At 41.9% G+C, this 20685-nt stretch overlaps 1 protein-coding gene across 1 annotated transcript in view; it reads left to right on the top strand.

Moving 5' to 3' along the window:
• The first annotated feature begins 735 nt into the window (after positions 1-735).
• Positions 736-20685, top strand: part of LOC121441353 (MAP7 domain-containing protein 2-like) — a 78758-nt gene continuing 58808 nt past the window's right edge. Inside the window, 3 exon segments of the mRNA XM_041642483.1 lie at positions 736-924; positions 12610-12687; positions 13929-14092. Coding sequence (XP_041498417.1) covers positions 795-924; positions 12610-12687; positions 13929-14092 — 372 coding nt within the window. The 5' untranslated portion in view covers positions 736-794.

Here is a 20685-nt window from a genome sequence, read left to right as displayed (position 1 = left end):
CAAAACAAAACAAAAAAACTAACATAAAAATTGACAAACGGGCTGGATTGAATCACAAAGCTCTGTAGAGCAAAGGCAACAATTATCAGAGAAAACCCACAGGAAGAGAGGAAATCTTTGCCAGCTAACCATCTTGCAGAATGTGTAAAGGAAAAGTGAGTCTACTTTTCACACGCCCGGAAAGATGAGAAGTTTAAGGTCATCTTTGACTAAAACTCTGGTTTTTTTTTTTTTGGTTTTGTTTTTGTTGTTGTTTTGGTTCTTTCGAGACAGGGTCTGATTAGCTTTAAGTGTATTTGTGCGCTGATGTGTGGAAACTTGTTTAGTTCGAGTGTGCTCTCTGCATGTGCAAGATATATGTGAACTCGTAAGAAGAAATGTTCTGGGTTTGGCGTGTGTGGGTATGGGTGTGTGTGCGCGCGCACGCACATGCACCATCTACGCTAAGCAGTAAGAACTTGTGCTCACACAATTTGGGTGAACATCACAGTGAACAGTGCACGTGCACGTCCCGCACATTTCGTGTGAGAACAGCGGCGCATTTCACACCACCTAGAGAGTCATCGCTCGGCGGTTGAGAAGCCCTGAGCACTTTGCGCGTGCAGTGCCTCCGCGCGTGCGCGCGAGCTGAGGGGTGACGCACACGCGGGTGCGCGAGGGTCGGGCGCAGCGAGCCCAGGCAGTGCGAGGACAGATCGCAAGGTGGGAGGGAGGGCGCGTGCGCAAGCGGACACGCGCGGAGTCGGTGCAGCGCGGCGGACCAGACAGTGCGCCTGTGCAGCCCGCGCAGCCCGATGGAGCGCAGTGGTGGGAACGGAGCCGGAGCCCCCTCGGAAGGGGTGCTGAAGGGCACCTCGCTGCAGCCCGCCAAGTCCACGGAAGCGAGCGCTGGGCGAGCCTCACATCCCACCCCTCGGCAGCCAGGTAAGGGCTGGGGGGCGGGGGGCGCCCGGCCAGGCCGGGCTGAGAACCCCCGGGGGGGCGGGGCGGGCCACAGTGACACCCTTGCCCGGACGCCCTTTTCCCGAGGCCTAGGTCAACCTGACGCGGGGACCTCAGGCCGCGTCCCTCTATCAGCAGGTGGCGAGGTCCCCTCGGGCTTGGCGTGGGTGAGTGGGCGAGCTTGAGGAGGGGGAGGCAGAACGCGGAGCAAGTATCTTTTTTCACAGTTGTTCCTGAGGTGTCCTCAGCGCCCGAGGGGGTTTCTGGAATGCCAGCCTTGCGGCGCGGGGGACCCCCGCTGAGGTGTTGGGGGAGGAGGGCTTGGCTGGCTCGCACACTGGTTAGCTCGCACGCTCCATCCTGGCTAAAGCGCACCGACCAGGAAGGTGGCCCAGCTTTGCGGGTCCCCACCCCCCACCTTCCTCAGGGTTGGGAAAACTGTCCTGTCGCACCAGGGCAGCGGTGGTTCATGAAGAGAGTGGGCCGCGGCCACCGCGAAGACGACCCCCCTCCCCACACCCCCTGCCGCCGCCTCGGTCCCGAAATCGCCGACATAGTGGCTTCGCTACTGGGGCGTCTGGCCCGCCGCGGCCCCACCTTTCGTGGCAGCCTGGTGATGAGTATCCAAGCCCACGAGACTGCAGCTGAGAGCTGTGGCGTCTGGGGGCGGGGGTGGGGATAGGGGGGATACGGGTCCTCGTCCCGTGTGCCCGAGGGGGACTTCATGAGGACATTTCAGAAGAACGTGATCAGCAGATCTCCCGTCTCCTGGTTCTCGCGCTAACCTTCTGTGTGCTTGCAGGTGGTGCGGAGGTATACGCAGCAAGGAAAAGGATCTCGTTCTGATTTTCCTGGCGACATGTTTTTTTTTTAAGTTAATAATGCGAACTGATTTTCTTTTTTATCCTTTATTGCAAAAGCAAAAAACTCACACAAATCTTGGTATGATTTGGGCATTATCACATCGTGGAGATTTAAGTATTTTATATGAGGTGGAGGGGGCAGAGGAAAGACATCAAATGAAGTGGTATTGGGGGTGTTTGCGTCTTCGTTTTGAGACTGGATCTTGCTATGTGGTTTCTTTGGGTTTGGGCTTCAGAGATCATCCAAGTCACCACACCCAGACTGCAGATGTTCCCTTAGTCACTTGAAACACGCTTTTTGTTGGGATAGAGGGGATTATTTTATTGGACTTTCGGTTGCATCATTTATAGAAGGGAAAGGAAGGATAAAATTAATTCTCGCCGGGCGGTGGTGCACGCCTTTAATCCCAGTACTCGGGAGGCAGAGGCAGGCGGATCTCTGTGAGTTTGAGGCCAGCCTGGTCTACAAGAGCTAGTTCCAGGACAGGCTCCAAAGCCACAGAGAAACCCTGTCTCGAAAAACCAAAAAAAAAAAAATTAATTCTCATTTGTTAACGTGCTTTTTATTAAATGAGCAACTTATTAAAACATTATAGGATAGTGATTAATAAGTATCCTTTAAACAAATACTTACATTTTCATTCTTTTTCTTGAGAGACTCAGGCAATATCTGCCCAGAATCCACACATGAGAGCCAGCTCTCTCTGGCAAAGGGGACCTCATACAATAAAACATTAGAAAGGGGATGTTGTTTTGAGTTTGTATTTTTATTTGGGGGGGTTTCTTGTTTTGGATTTTCGAGACAGGGTTTCTCTGTAGCTTTGGGGCCTGTACTGGAATTCACTCTGTAGACCAGGTTGGCCTCGAACTCAGAGATCTGCCTGCCTCTGCCTCACGAGTGCTGGGATTAAAGGCGTGCGCCACCACTGCCTTGCTTATTTAGATGTTTCTTGTAGTAGAGAATGGGATGTATGGTTGGATATCCGGTTTACCTGGGATTTTTACTTGAAGGAAATACATATATATATATATATATATATATTTGATATTTATGGAGCTACTTGAAGGAATTTAAGAGGACAGTTCTTCCTTTCCCCTATTGCTCTGTTACAGTGTAGACAGTAGTTTTAGAATTTCTAAAATGAGCCAGGTGGTGGTGGTGCACGCCTTTAATCCCAGCATTCAAGGAGGCAGAGGCAGGTGGATCTCTGTGAATTCGAGGTCAGCCTGGTCTACAGTGTGAGTTCAAGGACAGTCAAGGCTATACAAGAACAGCAAAAAACAACAAAGAAAAGAATTTCTAAGATAATTCTAGATTTTAAATATATAACCTACAGTGAATATTTAGAGGTCATTCTTAATAGCTATGTGAAAGAAAATAGATTTTTTTTACTTTATTTCATAGTTGTAGGGATGGAGATATGTGTGGGCAATGCAATATAACCCATTGTTAGGCATGAATTCACGTTCCTGTTCCCCATCACCAACAGTGATAACTAAAGTCTCCCTCCCTCCCTCCCTTCCTCCTTCCTTCCTTCCTTCCTTCCTTCCTTCCTTCCTGTTTTTGGTTTAAGACAGAGTTTCCTGGCTGGCCTAGAACTCACTCTGTAGACGAGGCCGGCCTCGAACTCACAGAGATCTGCCCGCCTCTGCACCCCTCTTCCCCAGTGCTGGGATTAAAGGCATGCGCTGCCACCACCACCTAGCTTGTTTTTTTTTCTGTGTGTGTGTGTGTAACTTAGGTCTCATTCCTCAGGCACTTTGCATCTTATTTTGAAACTAAGTCTCTGACCTGGAACTCACAGTTTTGGCTAGCTGGCTAGGGATCCCCAAGGACCCACCTCTTTCTGCCTTCCCAATGCTAGACTTACAAGCACATTCCACCATTGGACTTCTTTCTTCATGGGTTCTGAAGTTGAGCTTAAGTTCTCATGCTTGCATGGCAGGTACTTTACTGACTAAACTTTCTTCCCAGTTCCATTTTTAATTTTTTTAACTTGTATTTTTTAGTGTACAAAGTAGTGGGTCCCATTATGACATTTTCATGTATATAAACCATTGTAGTTTGCTCACGTTCTCCATTACCCTACCTTGTCCCCCTTCCACCTTACTGGTCACCTTTTTTTCATTGAAATATTCCACTCTAAATCGGTTGGTGATGGCAAACGCCTTTAATCCCAGCACTTGGGAGGCAGAGGCAGGTGGATCTCTGTGAGTTCGAGGCCAACCTGGTCTATAAGAGCTAGTTCCAGGACAGGCTCCAAAGCTACAGAGAAACCCTGTCTCAAAAAAAAAAGGAAGAAAAAAGAAAGAAATATTCCCCCTCTGTTTTCATGTCTTTTACATAGGTATTTTTGAATTTAGGTTCTACGTGTGAGAAAAAAACTTGATACTCTTCTTCCCCACAAGGAGGGATTTTTCCATTTCTGTTTCTCCTTTCCCTGCCCCCTTCCCTTTCCTCTTTCTTTCTATATAGCTCAAATTCTCCTTTAACTCACTATGTAGCCTAGGATGTCCTCAAATTGGTGATAGTAACTACTGCTTCAGTCCCCACAGTGTTGGGATTACAGGGAGGGCACTACACATGGCTTTCTGAGGGGGGATTCTCAATTATACTTATTGTAGATCCATTTAATGAATGCTACTGATAAATTAGTTTTAAGGCTGAGAATATAGCTTAGTGGGTAGAGTGCTTGCCTGGTATGCTTAAGGTTAATAAAATTTTTAGTTGCTGCTCTATTCACAATAGCTAGGAGAATGTGGAATCAGTTTAGATGATCATTAACAGAAGAATGGAGCTAGGCTTGGGTGTCTACCTGTAATCCTAACCTTTAGGAGGTAGAGGCGAGAGGTCAGTAGTTCAAGGACAGTCTTGTTGGGTGGTGACCAAGCACACCTTTGAAAGCAGAGGCAGGTGGATCTCTGAGGTCAGCCTGGTCTACAAAGTAAGCTCCGGGGTAGACAGGGCCACTACATAGAGAACTCTGTCTCTAACAACCAAAAAAGTGCCGGGCGGTGGTGGCACACGCCTTTTTTTTTAATTTATTTATTTATTAAGGATTTCTGCCTCGTCCCCACAACCGCTTCCCATTTCCCTCCCCCTCCCCCAATCAAGTCCCCCCCCCTCATCTGCTCGAAGAGCAATCAGGGTTCCCTGACCTGTGGGAAGCCCAAGGACTGCCCACCTCTATCCAGGTCTCGTAAGGTGAGCATTCAAACTGCCTAGGCTCCCACAAAGCCAGTACGTGCAGTAGGATCAAAAACCCACTGCAATTGTTCTTGAATTCTCAGTATTCCTCATTGTCCGCTATGTTCAGCTAGTCCGGATTTATCCCATGCTTTTTCAGACCTAGGCCAACTGGCCTTGGTGAGTTCCCGATAGAATATCCCCATTGTCTCAGTGTGTGGGTGCACCCCTCGTGGTCCTGAGTTCCTTGCTTGTGCTCCGTCTCCTTCTGCTCCTGATTTGGACCTTGAGATTTCTGTCCGGTGCTCCCGTGTGGGTCTCTGTCTCTGTCTCCTTTCATCACCTGATGAAGGTTAATATTCCTGAGGATGCCTATGTGTTTGTCTTTGGATTCACCTTATTTAGCTTCTCTAGGAACATGAATTATAGGCTCAATGTCCTTTATTTATGGCTAGAAACCAAATATGAGTGAGTACATCCCATGTTCCTCTTTTTGGGTCTGGCTTACCTCACTCAGGATAGTGTTTTCTATTTCCATCCATTTGTATGCAAAATTCAAGAAGTCCTTGTTTTTTACTGCTGAGTAATACTCTTAATATGTATATATTCCATACTTTCTTCATCCATTCTTCTGTTGAAGGGCATCTAGGTTGTTTCCAGGTTCTGGCTATTACAAACAATGCTGCCATGAACATAGTTGAGCATATACTTTTGTTGTATGATAGGGCCTCTCTTGGGTATATTCCCAAGAGTGGTATTGCTGGATCCAGGGGTAGGTTGATCCCGAATTTCCTGAGAAACCGAAACACTGCTTTCCAGAGTGGTTGCACAAGTTTGCATTCCCACCAGCAATGGGTGAGTGTACCCCTTTCTCCACAACCTCTCCAGCAAAGGCTATCATTGGTGTTTTTTATTTTAGCCATTCTGACAGGTGTAAGGTGGTATCTTAAAGTTGTCTTGATTTGCATTTCCCTGATCGCTAAGGAAGTTGAGCATGACCTTAAGTGTCTTTTGGCCATTTGAAGTTCTTCTGTTGAGAATTCTCTGTTCAGATCAGTGCCCCATTTTATTATTGGGTTGATTAGCCTTTTACGGTCTAGTTTCTTGAGTTCTTTATATATTTTGGAGATCAAACCTTTGTCAGTTGCAGGGTTGGTGAAGATCTTCTCCCAGTCAGTGGGTTGTCTTTTTGTCTTAGTGACAGTGTCCTTTGCTTTACAGAAGCTTCTCAGCCTCAGGAAGTCCCATTTATTCAATGATGCCCTTAGTGTCTGTGCTGCTGGGGTTATACATAGGAAGTGGTCTCCTGTGCCCATGTGCTGTAGAGTACTTCCCACTTTCTCTTCTATCAGGTTCAGTGTGTTCGGACTGATATTGAGGTCTTTAATCCATTTGGATTTGAGTTTTGTGCATGGTGATAGATATGGATCAATTTTCATTCTTCTACAGATTGACATCCAGTTTTGCCAGCACCATTTGTTGAAGATGCTCTCTTTTTTCCATTGTATACTTTTAGCTCCTTTATCGAAGATCAGGTGTTCATAGGTTTGTGGGTTAATGTCAGGGTCTTCTATTCGATTCCATTGGTCGACTTCTCTGTTTTTATGCCAATACCAAGCTGTTTTCAATACTGTAGCTCTGTAATAGAGTTTGAAGTCAGGGATGGTAATGCCTCCAGACAAACCTTTATTGTATAAGATTGTTTTGGCTATCCTGGGTTTTTTGTTTTTCCATATAAAGTTGATTATTGTCTTCTCCAGATCTGTGAAGAATTTTGATGGGGATTGCATTGAATCTATAGATTGCTTTTGGTAGAATTGCCATTTTTACTATGTTGGTCCTCCCAATCCAAGAGCAAGGGAGGTCTTTCCATTTTCTGGTGTCTTCTTCAATTTCTTTCTTCAAAGACTTATAGTTCTTGTCAAGTAGATCTTTCACTTCCTTGGTCAGGGTTACCCCAAGGTATTTTATGCTATTTGTGGCTATCGTGAAAGGTGATGCTTCTCTGATTTCCCTCTCTGCTTCCTTATCCTTGGTGTATAGGAAGGCAACTGATTTTTTGGAGTTGATCTTGTATCCTGCCACGTTACTAAAGCTGTTTATCAGCTGTAGGAGTTCTTTGGTAGAATTTTTGGGGTCGCTTATGTACACTATCATATCATCTGCAAATAACGAAAGCTTAACTTCTTCCTTTCCAATACGAATCCCCTTGATCTCCTTATGTTGTCTTATTGCTATTGCTAGAATTTCAAGCACTATATTGAAGAGGTATGGCGAGAGTGGACATCCTTGTCGTGTTCCTGATTTTAGTGGGATGGCTTTGAGTTTTTCTCCGTTTAATTTAATGTTAGCTGTTGGCTTGCTGTAAATAGCTTTTATTATATTTAGGTAGGACCCTTGTATCCCTATTCTCTCCAAGACCTTTATCATAAAGGGGTGTTGAATTTTGTCGAATGCTTTTTCTGCATCTAGTGAAATGATCATATGGTTTTTTTCTTTCAGTTTATTTATATGCTGGATTACATTGATAGATTTGCGTATGTTGAACCAGCCCTGCATCTCTGGGATGAAGCCTACTTGATCATAATGGATAATTTTTCTTATGTGTTCTTGGATTCGGTTTGCCAGTATTTTATTGAAGATTTTTGCGTCGATGTTCATGAGTGAGATCGGTCTGTAATTCTCTTTCTTGGTTGGGTCTTTTTGTGGTTTTGGTATCAGGGTAACTGTAGCTTCATAAAAGGAATTTGGCAATGACTCTTCTGATTCTATATTGTGAAATACCTTGAGGAGTATAGGTATTAATTCTTCTTGGAAGTTCTGGTAGAATTCTGCATTGAAACCATCTGGTCCTGGGCTTTTTTTCGAAGGGAGATTTTTGATAACCATTTCTAATTCTTCGCGAGAAACCGGTCTATTTAGATCATTCACCTGGTCTTGGTTTAGCTTTGGTATATGATACTTATTTAAAAAAATGTCCATTTCTTTTGTATTTTCCAGTTTTGTGGCATACAGGCTTTTGTAGTAAGATCTAATGATTCTCTGAATTTCCTCTGTGTCTGTGGTTATGTCCCCCTTTTCATTTCTGATCTTATTTATTTGCGTGTTCTCTCTCTGTCGTTTAATTAGTTTGGATAGGGGTTTGTCGATCTTGTTGATTTTCTCCAAGAACCAGCTTTTTGTTTCATTGATTCTTTGGACTGTTTTATGTGTTTCTATTTTGTTGATTTCAGCCCTCAGTTTTATTATTTCCAGTCTTCTACTTCTCCTGGGCGCGTCTGCTTCTTTTTTTTCTAGAGCTTTCAGGTGTGTTTTTATGTCCCCAATGTATGCATTCTCCGTTTTCTTTAAGTGGGCACTTAGTGCTATGAACTTTCCTCTTAGCACTGCTTTCATTGTGTCCCATAGGTTTGAGTATGTTGTCCCTTTATTTTCATTAAATTCAAGGAAGACTTTAATTTCTTTCTTGATTTCTTCCTTGACCCAGGTGTTGTTCAGTAGTTGACTGTTCAGTTTCCATGAGTTTGTCGGTTTTTTGGGGGCAGCGTGGTTGTTGCCTTCTAACTTTAATCCGTGATGATCTGATAAGACACAGGTGGACACTGATATTTTTTTGTATCTGTGGAGGTTTCCTTTGTTTCTGAGTATGTGGTCAATTTTTGAGAAGGTTCCATGAGCTGCAGAGAAGAAGGTATATTCTTTCCTATTTGGGTGGAATGTTCTATAGATGTCTGTTAAGTCCATTTGCTTCATTACCTCCAATAATTCTCTTAATTCTCTATTAGGTTTCTGTCTGATTGACCTGTCCCTTGGAGAGAGAGGTGTGTTGAAGTCTCCTACTACTAGTGTGTGTGGTTTGATGTCTGCCTTGAGTTCTAGTAATATTTCTTTTACATAAGTAGGTGCTTTTATATTGGGGGCGTATATATTCAGGATTGAGACGTCCTCCTGATGAATTGTTCCTGTTATGAGTATAAAGTGACGGTCTTGGTCTCTTCTGATTGATTTTAGTTTGAAGTCAGTTTTGTTAGAAATTAGTATGGCCACAAATTTCTGCCTCTTACATATGTCCACAAGAGGGCAGCCTGAGATCGTACATGTCTGTGGAAAAGCCATGTAAAGCCTCAAGGCATTATTGGCAGTTTCAGCTTTTTGACCATTTTTTTCTTTCCAATTTTTGTCTTTTCTTTTTCTAATTGAAGAACATTTTGCTAAGTCCCCAGACTTGCCTCAGATTATAAGCAGACTTGTTATCATCAAGATTGTGGTGCGGTGTACTGATGAAGACTCGTGTCCAGCTTAGGTAGGCACATTGGTATGGGTGCTGGTGGCTGCATCAGATCAGGCCCCCTGGGCTTTTTTATTTTTTAACAGTTTCTCAGACAAAACAAATTCATACCAATGGAACTTAAGGTAGAGACTAAAGCCTAAAAGTGTTTTAAGATAAAAAGGATCTAGCCGGGCGATGGTGGTGCATGCCTTTAATCCCAGCACTTGGGAGGCAGAGGCAGGCGGATCTCTGTGAGTTCGAGACCAGCCTGGTCTACAGAGCTAGTCCCAGGACAGGCTCCAAAGCCACAGAGAAACCCTGTCTCGAAAAACCAAAAAAAAAAAAAAAAAAGCTGATGTTTTCTTTTTTTTTTAACATTTTTTATTGAGAAAAGGAGAAAAAAAATTTCCTCCTCCTCCCATTCCCTCCCCCTCCTCCCACCCTTCTCCCCCTCCTCCCACCCTTCTCCCCCTCCCCCCATTCCTCTCCCCCTCCCTTTCCAGCCCAAAGAGCAGTTAGGGTTCCCTGCCCTGTGGTAAGTCCTAGGTCCTCCCCCCTCCGTCCATTTCTAGGAAGGTGAACATCCAAACTGGCTAGGCTCCCACAAAGCCAGCACATTACGTAGGTTCAAAACCCCGTGCCATTGTCCTTGGGTTCTCATCAGCCCTCATTGTTCGCCATGCTCAGAGAGTCCAGTTTTATCCCATGCTTTTTCAGTCACAGTCCAGCTGGCCTTGGTGAGCTCCCAATAGATCAGCCCCACTGTCTCAGTGGGTGGGTGCTCCCCTCATGGTCCCGACTTCTTTGCTCATGTTCTCCCTCCTTCTGTTCCTCATTGGGACCTTGTGAGCTCAGTCCGGTGCTCCACTGTGGGTCTCTGTCTCTGTCTCCATCCATCCCCATATGAAGGTTCTATGATGATATGCAAGATATTCGTCATTATTGCTATAGGATAGGGTCATTTCAGGTTCCCTATCCTCAGCTGCCCAAGGAACTAACTGGGGACCTCGGCTTGGGCATCTGGGAGCCACTCTAGGTTCAAGTCTCTTGCCAACCCTAAGGTGGCTCCCTTAACTAAGAATTGTGCTTCCGTGCTCCCCTATCCAACCTTCCTTTATCCCAATCCTCCTTTTTCCCCAAGTTCCCCCCATTCTCCCCTTCTCCCTTTTCTCTCCCCATCTCCCCTTACCCCCATCCCACCCCACCCCCAAGCTCTCAATTTTCTCCCTGGCAATTTTGTCTACTTCCCATAGCCAAGAGGACAACTATATGCTTTTCCTTTGGTTCACCTTCTTACTTAGCTTCTTTGGGATCACCAGTTGTTTTCTTCTTATTCCTCTAGCACTAACTTCATGGCTTCCTTACAACACTGTGTGTATCTCTGTGTCTTGGAGACACTGAGAAAGAGGTGGTAGTTGAAACTGGTCAAACCTAGAGCTATCCTAGTTATATGTAGCTCTGGAGGCTGCCAGGGAGGCCAAGTTATAGAGATCTGTTTAGGAAACAATGAATTAAGGGCTTCACCAATTGTATGGAGCATGGGGCATCATGGATCTTGGAATCTTGAAGGTGGGTGAGGTTAAAAAGACGACAGTATTAGTGGTGGTAGAAGACGAGGAAAGGAATGTAAGCTAGACGATGTGCAGGGGGGGATGCTGAGGTCAAACTGGAAAGAGACACATTGTGGGTAGCCTGGAATGAGTTGGAGCTGGGTCTTTAAATCCATGATGACAAGCTGGGCAGTGGTGGCACATGCCTTTAATCCCAGTACTTGGGAGGCAGAGGCAGGTGGACCTCTGTGAGTTTGAGGCCAGCCTGGTCTACAGAGCTAGTTCCAGGACAGGCTCCAAAACTGCAGAGAAACCCGGTCTCGAAAAAAAAGAAAGAAAAATCATGATGACATTCATATTGTTGGCAATCTCATAATAATTAAGAATTGACTAAAATGAATAATAATATTATATATTTACATATAATATATAATAATAAAAATGGATAGTGTTACTTGTGTCAAGGGTTATATTTTTCTAGTACTAGTCTCTTGAGCTTTAATATCCTGATACATAATTTATACTGCAAAACCAAATATATGTTGGAAATCATGACAGTTCAATTTGTCGTGTCATTCCCTACCTATATCTCCAGTACCTACACAGTAGGCCTGGCTTCTTTGACCTTCTCTCGAATAACAAATAGAAAAGGCACTAGAAGTGCATATTGCTATGGCAAGAAAACTAGTATTCCCATATGAAGTTGGTATGATGTTCCCAGAGAAGAAGGGCCCAGATACTGGGGATATGGTTGCATTAGAAATAAAGCTTGTGGGCTGGAGAGATGGCTCAGAGGATAAGAGCACTGACTGCTCTTCCAGAGGTCCTGAGTTCAATTCCCAGCAATCACATGGTGGTGGCTCACAGCCATCTATAATGAGATCTGGTGCCCTCTTCTGGAATGCAAGCATACATGGAAGGAATGCTGTATACATATTAAATAAATAAATCTTTTAAAAAAAAGAAAGCTTGTTTCTCCAAAATGGCATGCTTAAGCTGTATATAGCTAATACAATAAATTATTCTAAACTTAAACGGCCCTTATTTATTTAAACTTGAATTTAGAAAACCCTTTAGGGCCTTGTGGGGAATGGAATGGAGATATGGAGATGCAGGGATAGTTCCTGGACATTTTTGGGGTAGCTGTTACTTGTTTCATCTTATTTGTTACAGATATTTGGATGATAAATATATAGGAGTATATTATTTTCATTTTTTTCTGTGTAGTTCTCAGATACTAAGATTGACACCAAAGCAAACTTGGAAGAACTAAAACTTGAGGATAACATTTTACAGTACTCTCCTGAGGTGCTTGTATGTATTCACAATTGACTTTTTTCAGAAAATTAAATCTTTTTCTTTCTGTATAATAATTGATATCCAAAATCATATTCACCTTTTGGCTTTTCCTTTCTCCTAAATTATTCTTCCCTGGACCTGAAAGCCAGATTAGAATAGGACTGGTGAGCTTCTCTGCACACTGCTAGATTTCTGTGTCATTTAATTGCATTTCTGACCCCCCCCCAGGGCCAGGCCTTGGGACAAGAATTAACTAAAGGGCTGTTGTCAGCACCACTGCACCACTCATTGGCAAACACATGTGGAAGCCATGACTACTGCCCCTGAGTTGTTAGGACTGGCTGAGAATGTTTGATGGGAAGTGAGTTCCTTGAAATGAATTGGTGATAATGGATAATACTTTTTATATTTATGCCCAGGATAATATACCCAACCATCTCTATCACTCAATAGATAAAGACAAATAAAATACTGAAAATCATGTTTTCTATCTCATAGGCATGGATGGATTTTTAAAATCAGATGAGAGACAAAGATTAGCCAAAGAGAGACGAGAAGAAAGAGAAAAATGTCTGGGTAAGTTGTATACTTTGGCTGTTGAAGTTCAAGAAAGTAGAAATGAGATAGTATCTTTTCTAAGGTCATTAGAAATATGTGAATGAATAGGAAGAGAACTAAGACTTGGTAGACAAGTCTAGAGAATTGAGGATGAACTCACATAGTGACTGGCAATGATCACAAACACTGCATAATTCTCTGAACAGTTCATTTACTCACCAAATATGGGGCCTCCACTATGTCCTAGTCTGTATCCTTGGAGCTATGGACAACAATTGTCTCCACTGGGACTAGAGAGATGATTCAGTGGTTAAAAGCACTGACTGCTCTTCCAGAGAACACAGGCTCAATTTCTAGAACACACATGTCAGCTCACAGTTATCAGTAACTCCAGTCTCAGGGGTTTCAATGCCCTCTTCTGGTCTCGTTGGGCACTGCAATGCATAGTGCATATACATACATGCAGGCAAAACACCCATACACATAAACACAACAAAACCATTGCTTCCTTTGATCTGAGGAAAGCCTTGATGTCCTCATTTATCCACTATGTATGCTCACCTTCTATTTTGGTATCTAGAAGAGCCATCCTCAAGAGAACTGTAAAAACCAACACCCATTTTCTGCATTACCATAGTATGCCCAGTTGAGAAAGGCTTTTAACCTCTAATTGGTTGAAGATACCACCATGGAGTGATGTGAGGCAGGTAGATGATAATTTCCCCTATTGGATTAAGGTGAACAAGAAGCTTTTGAATTCTTGTTTGGCCTCCTGGGCAGTTGAGGCACTATCTCCAGGGATCCTTTCCCTTGCCTGCTAAGTAGAGGTAAGGGCTTCTTAGTAAATGGCTTGATGGGAAGACAAGGTTTTACGTATCTTAATGCTTTGCCCAGATCACTGTGCATGCTCATTTAACATGATTTTATTGAATGTACCCTTAAACTATCATTATTATAGTCACTGTATGGCTTAGCTGTTGTATACAAGTTTGGCTTAATGATAGCAATAATAGCCACAATTCCTCTTTGAAGAAACATTATTTTGTGTTCTACATGCATTGTATCATTTTCTTCACCATATTATTATTACTATCTCTGTGTAACTGAGGAGAAAAACAAGGCAGAGAGATAACATATTTGACATGCCCCACACCACTTAACTTAATTACTGCATCCTAGGATTTCACCAGATTATTTCTGGTCTTAACTCAATCTGCGTAAGGAGCTCTTGGAATTACACTTATGCTTCCATTTCTCAGCTGCCAGGGAACAGCAGATCTTAGAGAAACAGAAAAGAGCCAAACTTCAGTATGAGAAACAAATTGAGGAGCGATGGAGAAAACTTGAGGAGCAACGTCAGCGAGAGGACCAGAAGAGGGCTGCAGTGGAAGAGAAGAGGAAGCAGAAGCTCCGAGAAGAAGAGGTGAGGTCCTGAGAACCTCCTACCCCAGCCAGCTCAGCAACTTACATAGGGCAAAAGTGTTTAGGGCATTTTGTATACTGCCCAAGAATGGGCTATAAGAAAGACTAACTCCCAAATCTTGCCTGATGACTTAGCATGCCACCTTTCAGTACCTCAATACAAAAAGTTAGTGGGTGTAGCACTGGCAGAGTTGCAAAGAGACTTAGCCATTAGATTCAGATTTGTTGGATAACCCAGGGTAAAATGCTTGCTCTCTCTGGGCCCTGGTTTGCTTGTCTTTGCCGTGAGAGGTTGAATTTCTGATGGTTTCCAAGGCTTCTTTCAAGCATAATTTTTTATTACTAAATTAAGACACACAGGGGCTTGTGGCTTAGATTTGAGTGATAGAAAACTGAGTATTACAGCCAGGAGGAGGTCTGTGCTTTGAAGACAGACAAAGACCAACGAGTATAATATGATCGTTATTTACTGCTTGAAAACTATTCTATGTTTGAATTCAAAGATGCTAGTGTATTTAAATTTTAATGTAGCTCCCTGCTTTAATCATCCTTTCCAGTTACCTTTTAAAAAAGAAATGGAATACAGTTATCACTATGGAGTCCATTATTACTAAACTTTGGAAGTGTTTTTAGGAAGCATATTTGAGTTATAGATTTTCTTAACAAGTATATTTTAAGGATGTAATCATACCCTTGTATCAGGAGATCATCATTTTTTATTCATAAGGTGTAATGACTCATCTTTTAGTATGAACAATGTAGCAGTTTGTCAATTTCCAACATTATTTAATACACAGACTTTTATTACAAACTTAGTGTTTTTAAAGTCTCTGAATGATTACTATATATATTTACTTCTTTTTATAATAAGATTTTTTTTTTGGTTTTTTCGAGACAGGGTTTCTCTGTGGCTTTGGAGCCTGTCCTGGAACTAGCTCTGTAGACCAGGCTGGTCTCGAACTCACAGAGATCCGCCTGCCTCTGCCTCCCGAGTGCTGGGATTAAAGGCGTGCGCCACCGTCGCCCGGCATTATAATAAGAAAATAAAAACATCAGAATTAGACAGGACAAGAAAACAGAAGGAAAAGAGCCCAAGAATCAGAGACCCACTCATTTGAATGCTCAAGAATTCTATAAAAATACTAAACTGGAAGCCATATTATATAACAGAGGACCTGGTGCAGACCTGTGCAGGGCCACATACTGCTTCAGTTTTGTGAGTTCATATGAGCTTTGATCATGTTGATTTAGAGGACTTTGTTTTCTTGGTATCTGCCATCCTTTCTGGCTCTTACACTTTCCACCTCCTCTTCTATGGGGCTCCCTAAGCCCTGAGAGGAGGGACTTGATGGAAGCATCTCATTTAGGGTTGAATGTTCCAAGGACTCTCGTCTCTATAAAATGTCTAGGTGTGAGTCTCTATGTTTCTTCCCATCTGCTTCGGGAGGAAGCATTTCTGATAATGGCTGAGCAAGGCACTGATGGTATAGCAGATTGTCATCAGGAGTAATTTTATTGCTACATTTGTTTACTTGTTTTATTTTTAGGATAGTGGTTTTGGGTTTCTGCTAGGTCCCTAGTCTCAGGTTCTTGGTCACCCAAGGAGTATGGGTTCTATCTTGTGGAGTGGGCCTTAAATCAAATCAGATATTGGTTGGTTACTCCCACAAGCTTTGTGTCACCATTGCCCTAGTATATTTTGCAAGCAGGACACCATTGTAGATCAAAGGTTTGCGGCTAGCTTGGTGTTTACATCTCTCTTTTGGTAGCATACAAAGTACCTTCCTGCACAAACAACTTAGTTGTAAAGGCTGTATATAGGTACCAGCTCAACTTGTCCATGTTCAATGATTTGTGCATCTTCAGCAATGACACCTTACTGTCAGTTTGTGGATAACAATCAATAGTTTTGGCAACAGCCTGGGTTATATAAGGATTCCCATGGGACTGTTTTGGCCTACAGCTCAATAAGATATAACTAGTTCCAATACTGGAAGCTTCATTTGGTGATCAGAAATGGCCAATTGGGACTCTTGTCTACCTCATTATTTGGTAATTTCATTTAGATCACCTTCATATATGCATGTATTTTAGGAAACTTCTACTGTATTAGGTTTCCATATGACCTCCCCCCCCGCCCCTTAATTTTAGCTGTCTATCCCCATATTCTCTCCCTCATCCCGCTTTCCCCATCCGCTCCCAACTCAGTCCTCCTATTCCAGCCCACCCATCTATCCATAACTGTCTATTCTATTTCCCATTCCTAATGAGATCTATCTGTACCCCAAGTCACTTACTCTTTACCTAACCTCTGTGGTTCTAGGATTGTAGCTTGGTTATCATTGACTTAATGATTATTAGCCACATATAAGTAAATATATACCATATTTTCTTCCTGGCTCTGTGATACCTCACTAAAAATGATCTTTCTTTATAATTTTATCCTTTTACCTGTAAATTTCATGACTTCATTTTTTATATACCATATTTTCTTCCTGGCTCTGTGATACCTCACTAAAAATGATCTTTCTTTATAATTTTATCTTTTTACCTGTAAATTTCATGACTTCATTTTTTAGTCATTACAGAACTGAGTAATACTTTGTTCTGTAAATGTACCACATTTTCTTTATCCATTTTTCTGTTGAGGGACATCTAGGTTGTTTCCAGTTTCTTGCTATTATAAAAAGAACAATGAACATGGTTTAGCAAGTATCCTTGTGGTAGGATGAAGCATCCTTTGGGTATATGCCCAAGAGTGGTATAGCTGGATCTTGAGGTAGATCAATTCCCAACTTTCTGAGGAACCACCATATTCATTTCCATGGTGACTGTACAAGTTTCCACTCCACCAGCAATGGATGAGTGTTCCTCTTGCTCCACATCCTCTCCAGCATGAGTTGTCACTTGTGCTATTGATCTTAGCCATTTTGATGGATGTAAGATGGAATCTCAACGTAGTTTTGATTTGCATTTCCCTGATGGCTACGGATGTTAGACATTTCTTTAGGTATTTCTCAGCCATTTGTGTTTACTATTTTGACAATTCTCTCTTTAGATCTGCAATCCATTTTTAATTGGGTTGATTGTTTACTTGATATCTATCTTTCTGAGTTCTTTATATATTCTGGATATGAGCCCTCTATCAGGTGTGTCATTGATAATATTTTCCCTTTCTGTAGGCTGCCACTTTGAATAACAGTATTATTTGCTGTGCAGAAGCTTTTTAGTTTCATGAGGTCTACTTATTTGTTTTTACATCCCAACTGCAGTTTCTCCTTCCTCCTCTCCCAAGTCCCTGCCCCTCATATCCAATTCTTCTCTTCCTCCATTTCTAAAATAAATAAATAAATAAATAAATAAATAAATAAATAAATACCAAGCTATACAACTGTCGCATATATGCAGAAGAATTAGGTCAGTCCCATGAAAGCTCCCTGCTTGTCATTTCAGTCTCTGTGAGCCCCTATGAATTTGTTGATTCTGTGGGTTTTCTTGTGGTATACTTGGCTTCTCTGGCTCCTACAGATTTTCTTCCCACTCTTCTGCAGGATTCCATGGGCTCCACCTAATGTTTCACTGTGGGTCTCTTGATCTGTTTCCATCAGTTGCTGGTTGAAGCCTCTCTGATGATAGTTGGGCTAGGCACCAATCTATGAGTATAGCAGAATATCATTAGGAATAATTTCTTTTAATTTTTTGGTTTGCTTTTATCCTAGGTGTTTTATTCTATCCTAGGTCTCTGGGCTATCTAGCCTCTGGGTCCTGACCCTCCAGGCAGTGTCAGGGGTAAGCTCCCTCATGGTATGAGTCTCAAGCTAGAGCAGTCATTGGTTCACCACTCCTACAATTGAATATGTTGTGGCTGGGTTGGTATCCCAATCCTTTCATTGGAAGTCTTGTCTAGTTACAGCAGATGGCTAGTTCAAGCTCTGTATCCTCCATTGCTAGGAGTCTTAGCTAGGGTCACCCTCATAGATTCCTGAAAGTTTTCTTAGCTTTTCACAGAAATGCCCCCAGATTCCAATTGTCAATCTTAGTACATGCTCCCTCCATCTCCTCCTTCACCTGATCCCTCCTGTTCCCATCACCACCCTACCATCTTAGACCCCTTGTTGATCTTTGTGCCTGCACTCTTGGTGTTCTGTTCAGAAAGTCCTCCCTTGTGCCAATGTGTTCAAGACTATCCCCCACTTTCTTTTCTATTAGGTTCAATGTGTCTGGTTTTATGTTTTATCCACTTGGACTTGAGTTTTGTTCATGGGGATACATACAGATCTGTTTTCATTCTTCTACATTCAGACATCCAGTTTGACCAGCACCATTTTTTGAAGATACCATCTTTTTTTAAGTGCTTGTTTCTAGCTTCTTTATTAAAAAAAACAGGTGTTCATGGGTATGTGGATTTATGTCTGGGTCTTCAGTTTAATTCCATTGATTAACATGTCTCTTTGCTAATACCATGGTATTTTTATTACTGTACCTCTGAAGTACATCTTAAAATTGGGGATAGAGGTATGTCCCATGGTTTTATTATTATTCAGGATTGTTTTAGCTATCCTGAGTTTTTTGTGTTTCCATGTGAATCTAAAATTGTCCTTTCAAGATCTGTTGAAATTGTGATGGGGATTTAATTGAATTGCTAGATTGCTTTTGGTAGGATGGCTGTTTTTATTATATAATTCTACTGATCTATGAGCATGGGAGATCAATTGTTCCATCTTATAGCTTCCTCAGTTTATTTTTTCAGTGACTTGAAGTTATTATTATGTGTCTTTCATTTGCTTTTATATTTATTGAGGCTATTGTGAAAAGTGTTGTTTTTCTGATTTCTGTTTGCCATTTATATATAGGACGTCTACTGATTTTTGTGAGTTAATTTTGTATGCAGCTACTTTGTTGAAAGTGCTATAGGAGTTTCCTGGTGGAATTTTTAGATTTACTATGTATACTGTTATATAATCTGCAAATAAAGATACTTTGACTTCTTCCTTTCTAATTTGTATCCCTCTGATATCCTTAAATTGTCTTATTGCTGTAGCTAAGACTTCAAGTGCTATACTGAATAGGTATGAAGAGAGTGGACAACCTTGTCTTGTTCCTGATTTCAGTGGAATTGCTTTGAGTTTTTCTCCATTTAATTTGATGTTGACTGTAGACATACTGTAAATTGTCTTTGTTATGTTTAGGTATATTCCTTGTATCCCTGATCTCTCTATGACTTGTATCATGAATGAGTGTTGGATTTTTTTCTAAGGCCTTTTCAGCGTCTAATGAGATGATCCTGTGGTTTTTGTCTTTCAGTTTGTATGGTAGATTACACTTATAGATTTATATATATTGAACCATTACTGCATCTCTGAGATGAAGCCTACTTGATCATGGTGGATGATCTTTTTGATGTGTTCTTGGATTCAATTTGCAAGTATTTCATTGGGAAATTTTGCAACTTATAAAGGAAATTGGTCTGTAATTCTTTTTCTTCATTGTGTCTTTGGGCCTTTATGTGGTTTGGATATCCGGGTGACTTTGACCTCATAAAACAAACTGGGAAGTGTTCCTCCTGTTTCTATTTTGAGGAATTATTTGAGGAGGGTTGACATTAACTCTTTTGTTAAAAGTCTGGTAGGATTCTGTGCTAAAACCATCTGGCCCTTGGCTTTTTTATTTTATTTTTTGATTGGGAGACTTCTAATTCTGCTTATATTTTTTAGGGGTTATAGGCCTATATAAATTATTTGATTTTTTTTTAAAAATTATGTCTTTTTAAAAATTTATTTATTCTGTGTCTTTTATATCATATATCTTTTTTGTTTGCTTTTTTTTGAGACAGGGTTTCTCTGTGTAACAGCCCTGGCTGTCCTGGAACTTCCTCTGTAGACCAGGCTGGGCTTGAACTCACAGTGGTCCACCTGCCTCTACCTCCCAATTTCTGGGATTAAAGAAAGTCTTGCACCACCACAGCATGGCTTTACATCATGTATCTTGACTCCATTCATTTCTCAATCCCTTCTCATCTGCCTGCCGCCCCCACACCTCCTCCCACCCAAATAAAACAAAATTTAAGAGAAAAAAAAGGAAAAAAAATAAAATAAGGAAAACATTAAAAATCTCATCCAGAAGCACAAGTTCTGCCAGAGCCATGTTTGCCATAGTCTCTTCAGTAGAAGTGTTTCTTTTATGAATCTGGGTGCCCTTGTTTCTGGTGCATAAATGTTAAGAATTGCAGTGTCCTTTTAGTGGATTTTCCTTTGAATATTTAGTGTCCTTCTATAGATGGTTGTTTTTACTCTTTGCTCTTTCATGGTGTGTGTGGGGGGCTGTCACTCAGCTTCCAAAGAGATCACACAGAGAGTCTTATTCTTACTTATGAATGCCCAGCTTTAGCTTGGCTTGTCCTTGCCAGCTTTTCTTAGTTTATCCCTTCTACCTTTGCCTCTGGGTTTTTATCTTTATCCTATATGTCTTTCTTTATTTCTAACTCCGTGACTTTCTGTGTAGCTACGTGGCTGGCCCCTGGAGTCCTCCTTTTCTTGCTCCTTGATTTTTCTTCCCAAATTTCTCATATTTATTCTCTCTGTCTGTCAACCCCAC

The sequence above is a fragment of the Microtus oregoni genome, unplaced genomic scaffold, assembly GCF_018167655.1.
Source record: "Microtus oregoni isolate MIOR12 unplaced genomic scaffold, Mior012 000074F_ref0000038, whole genome shotgun sequence".
NCBI lineage: Eukaryota > Metazoa > Chordata > Mammalia > Rodentia > Cricetidae > Microtus > Microtus oregoni.
The sequence above is the reverse complement of the archived record's forward strand: the minus strand, read 5'-3'. Positions and strand labels throughout refer to the sequence as shown.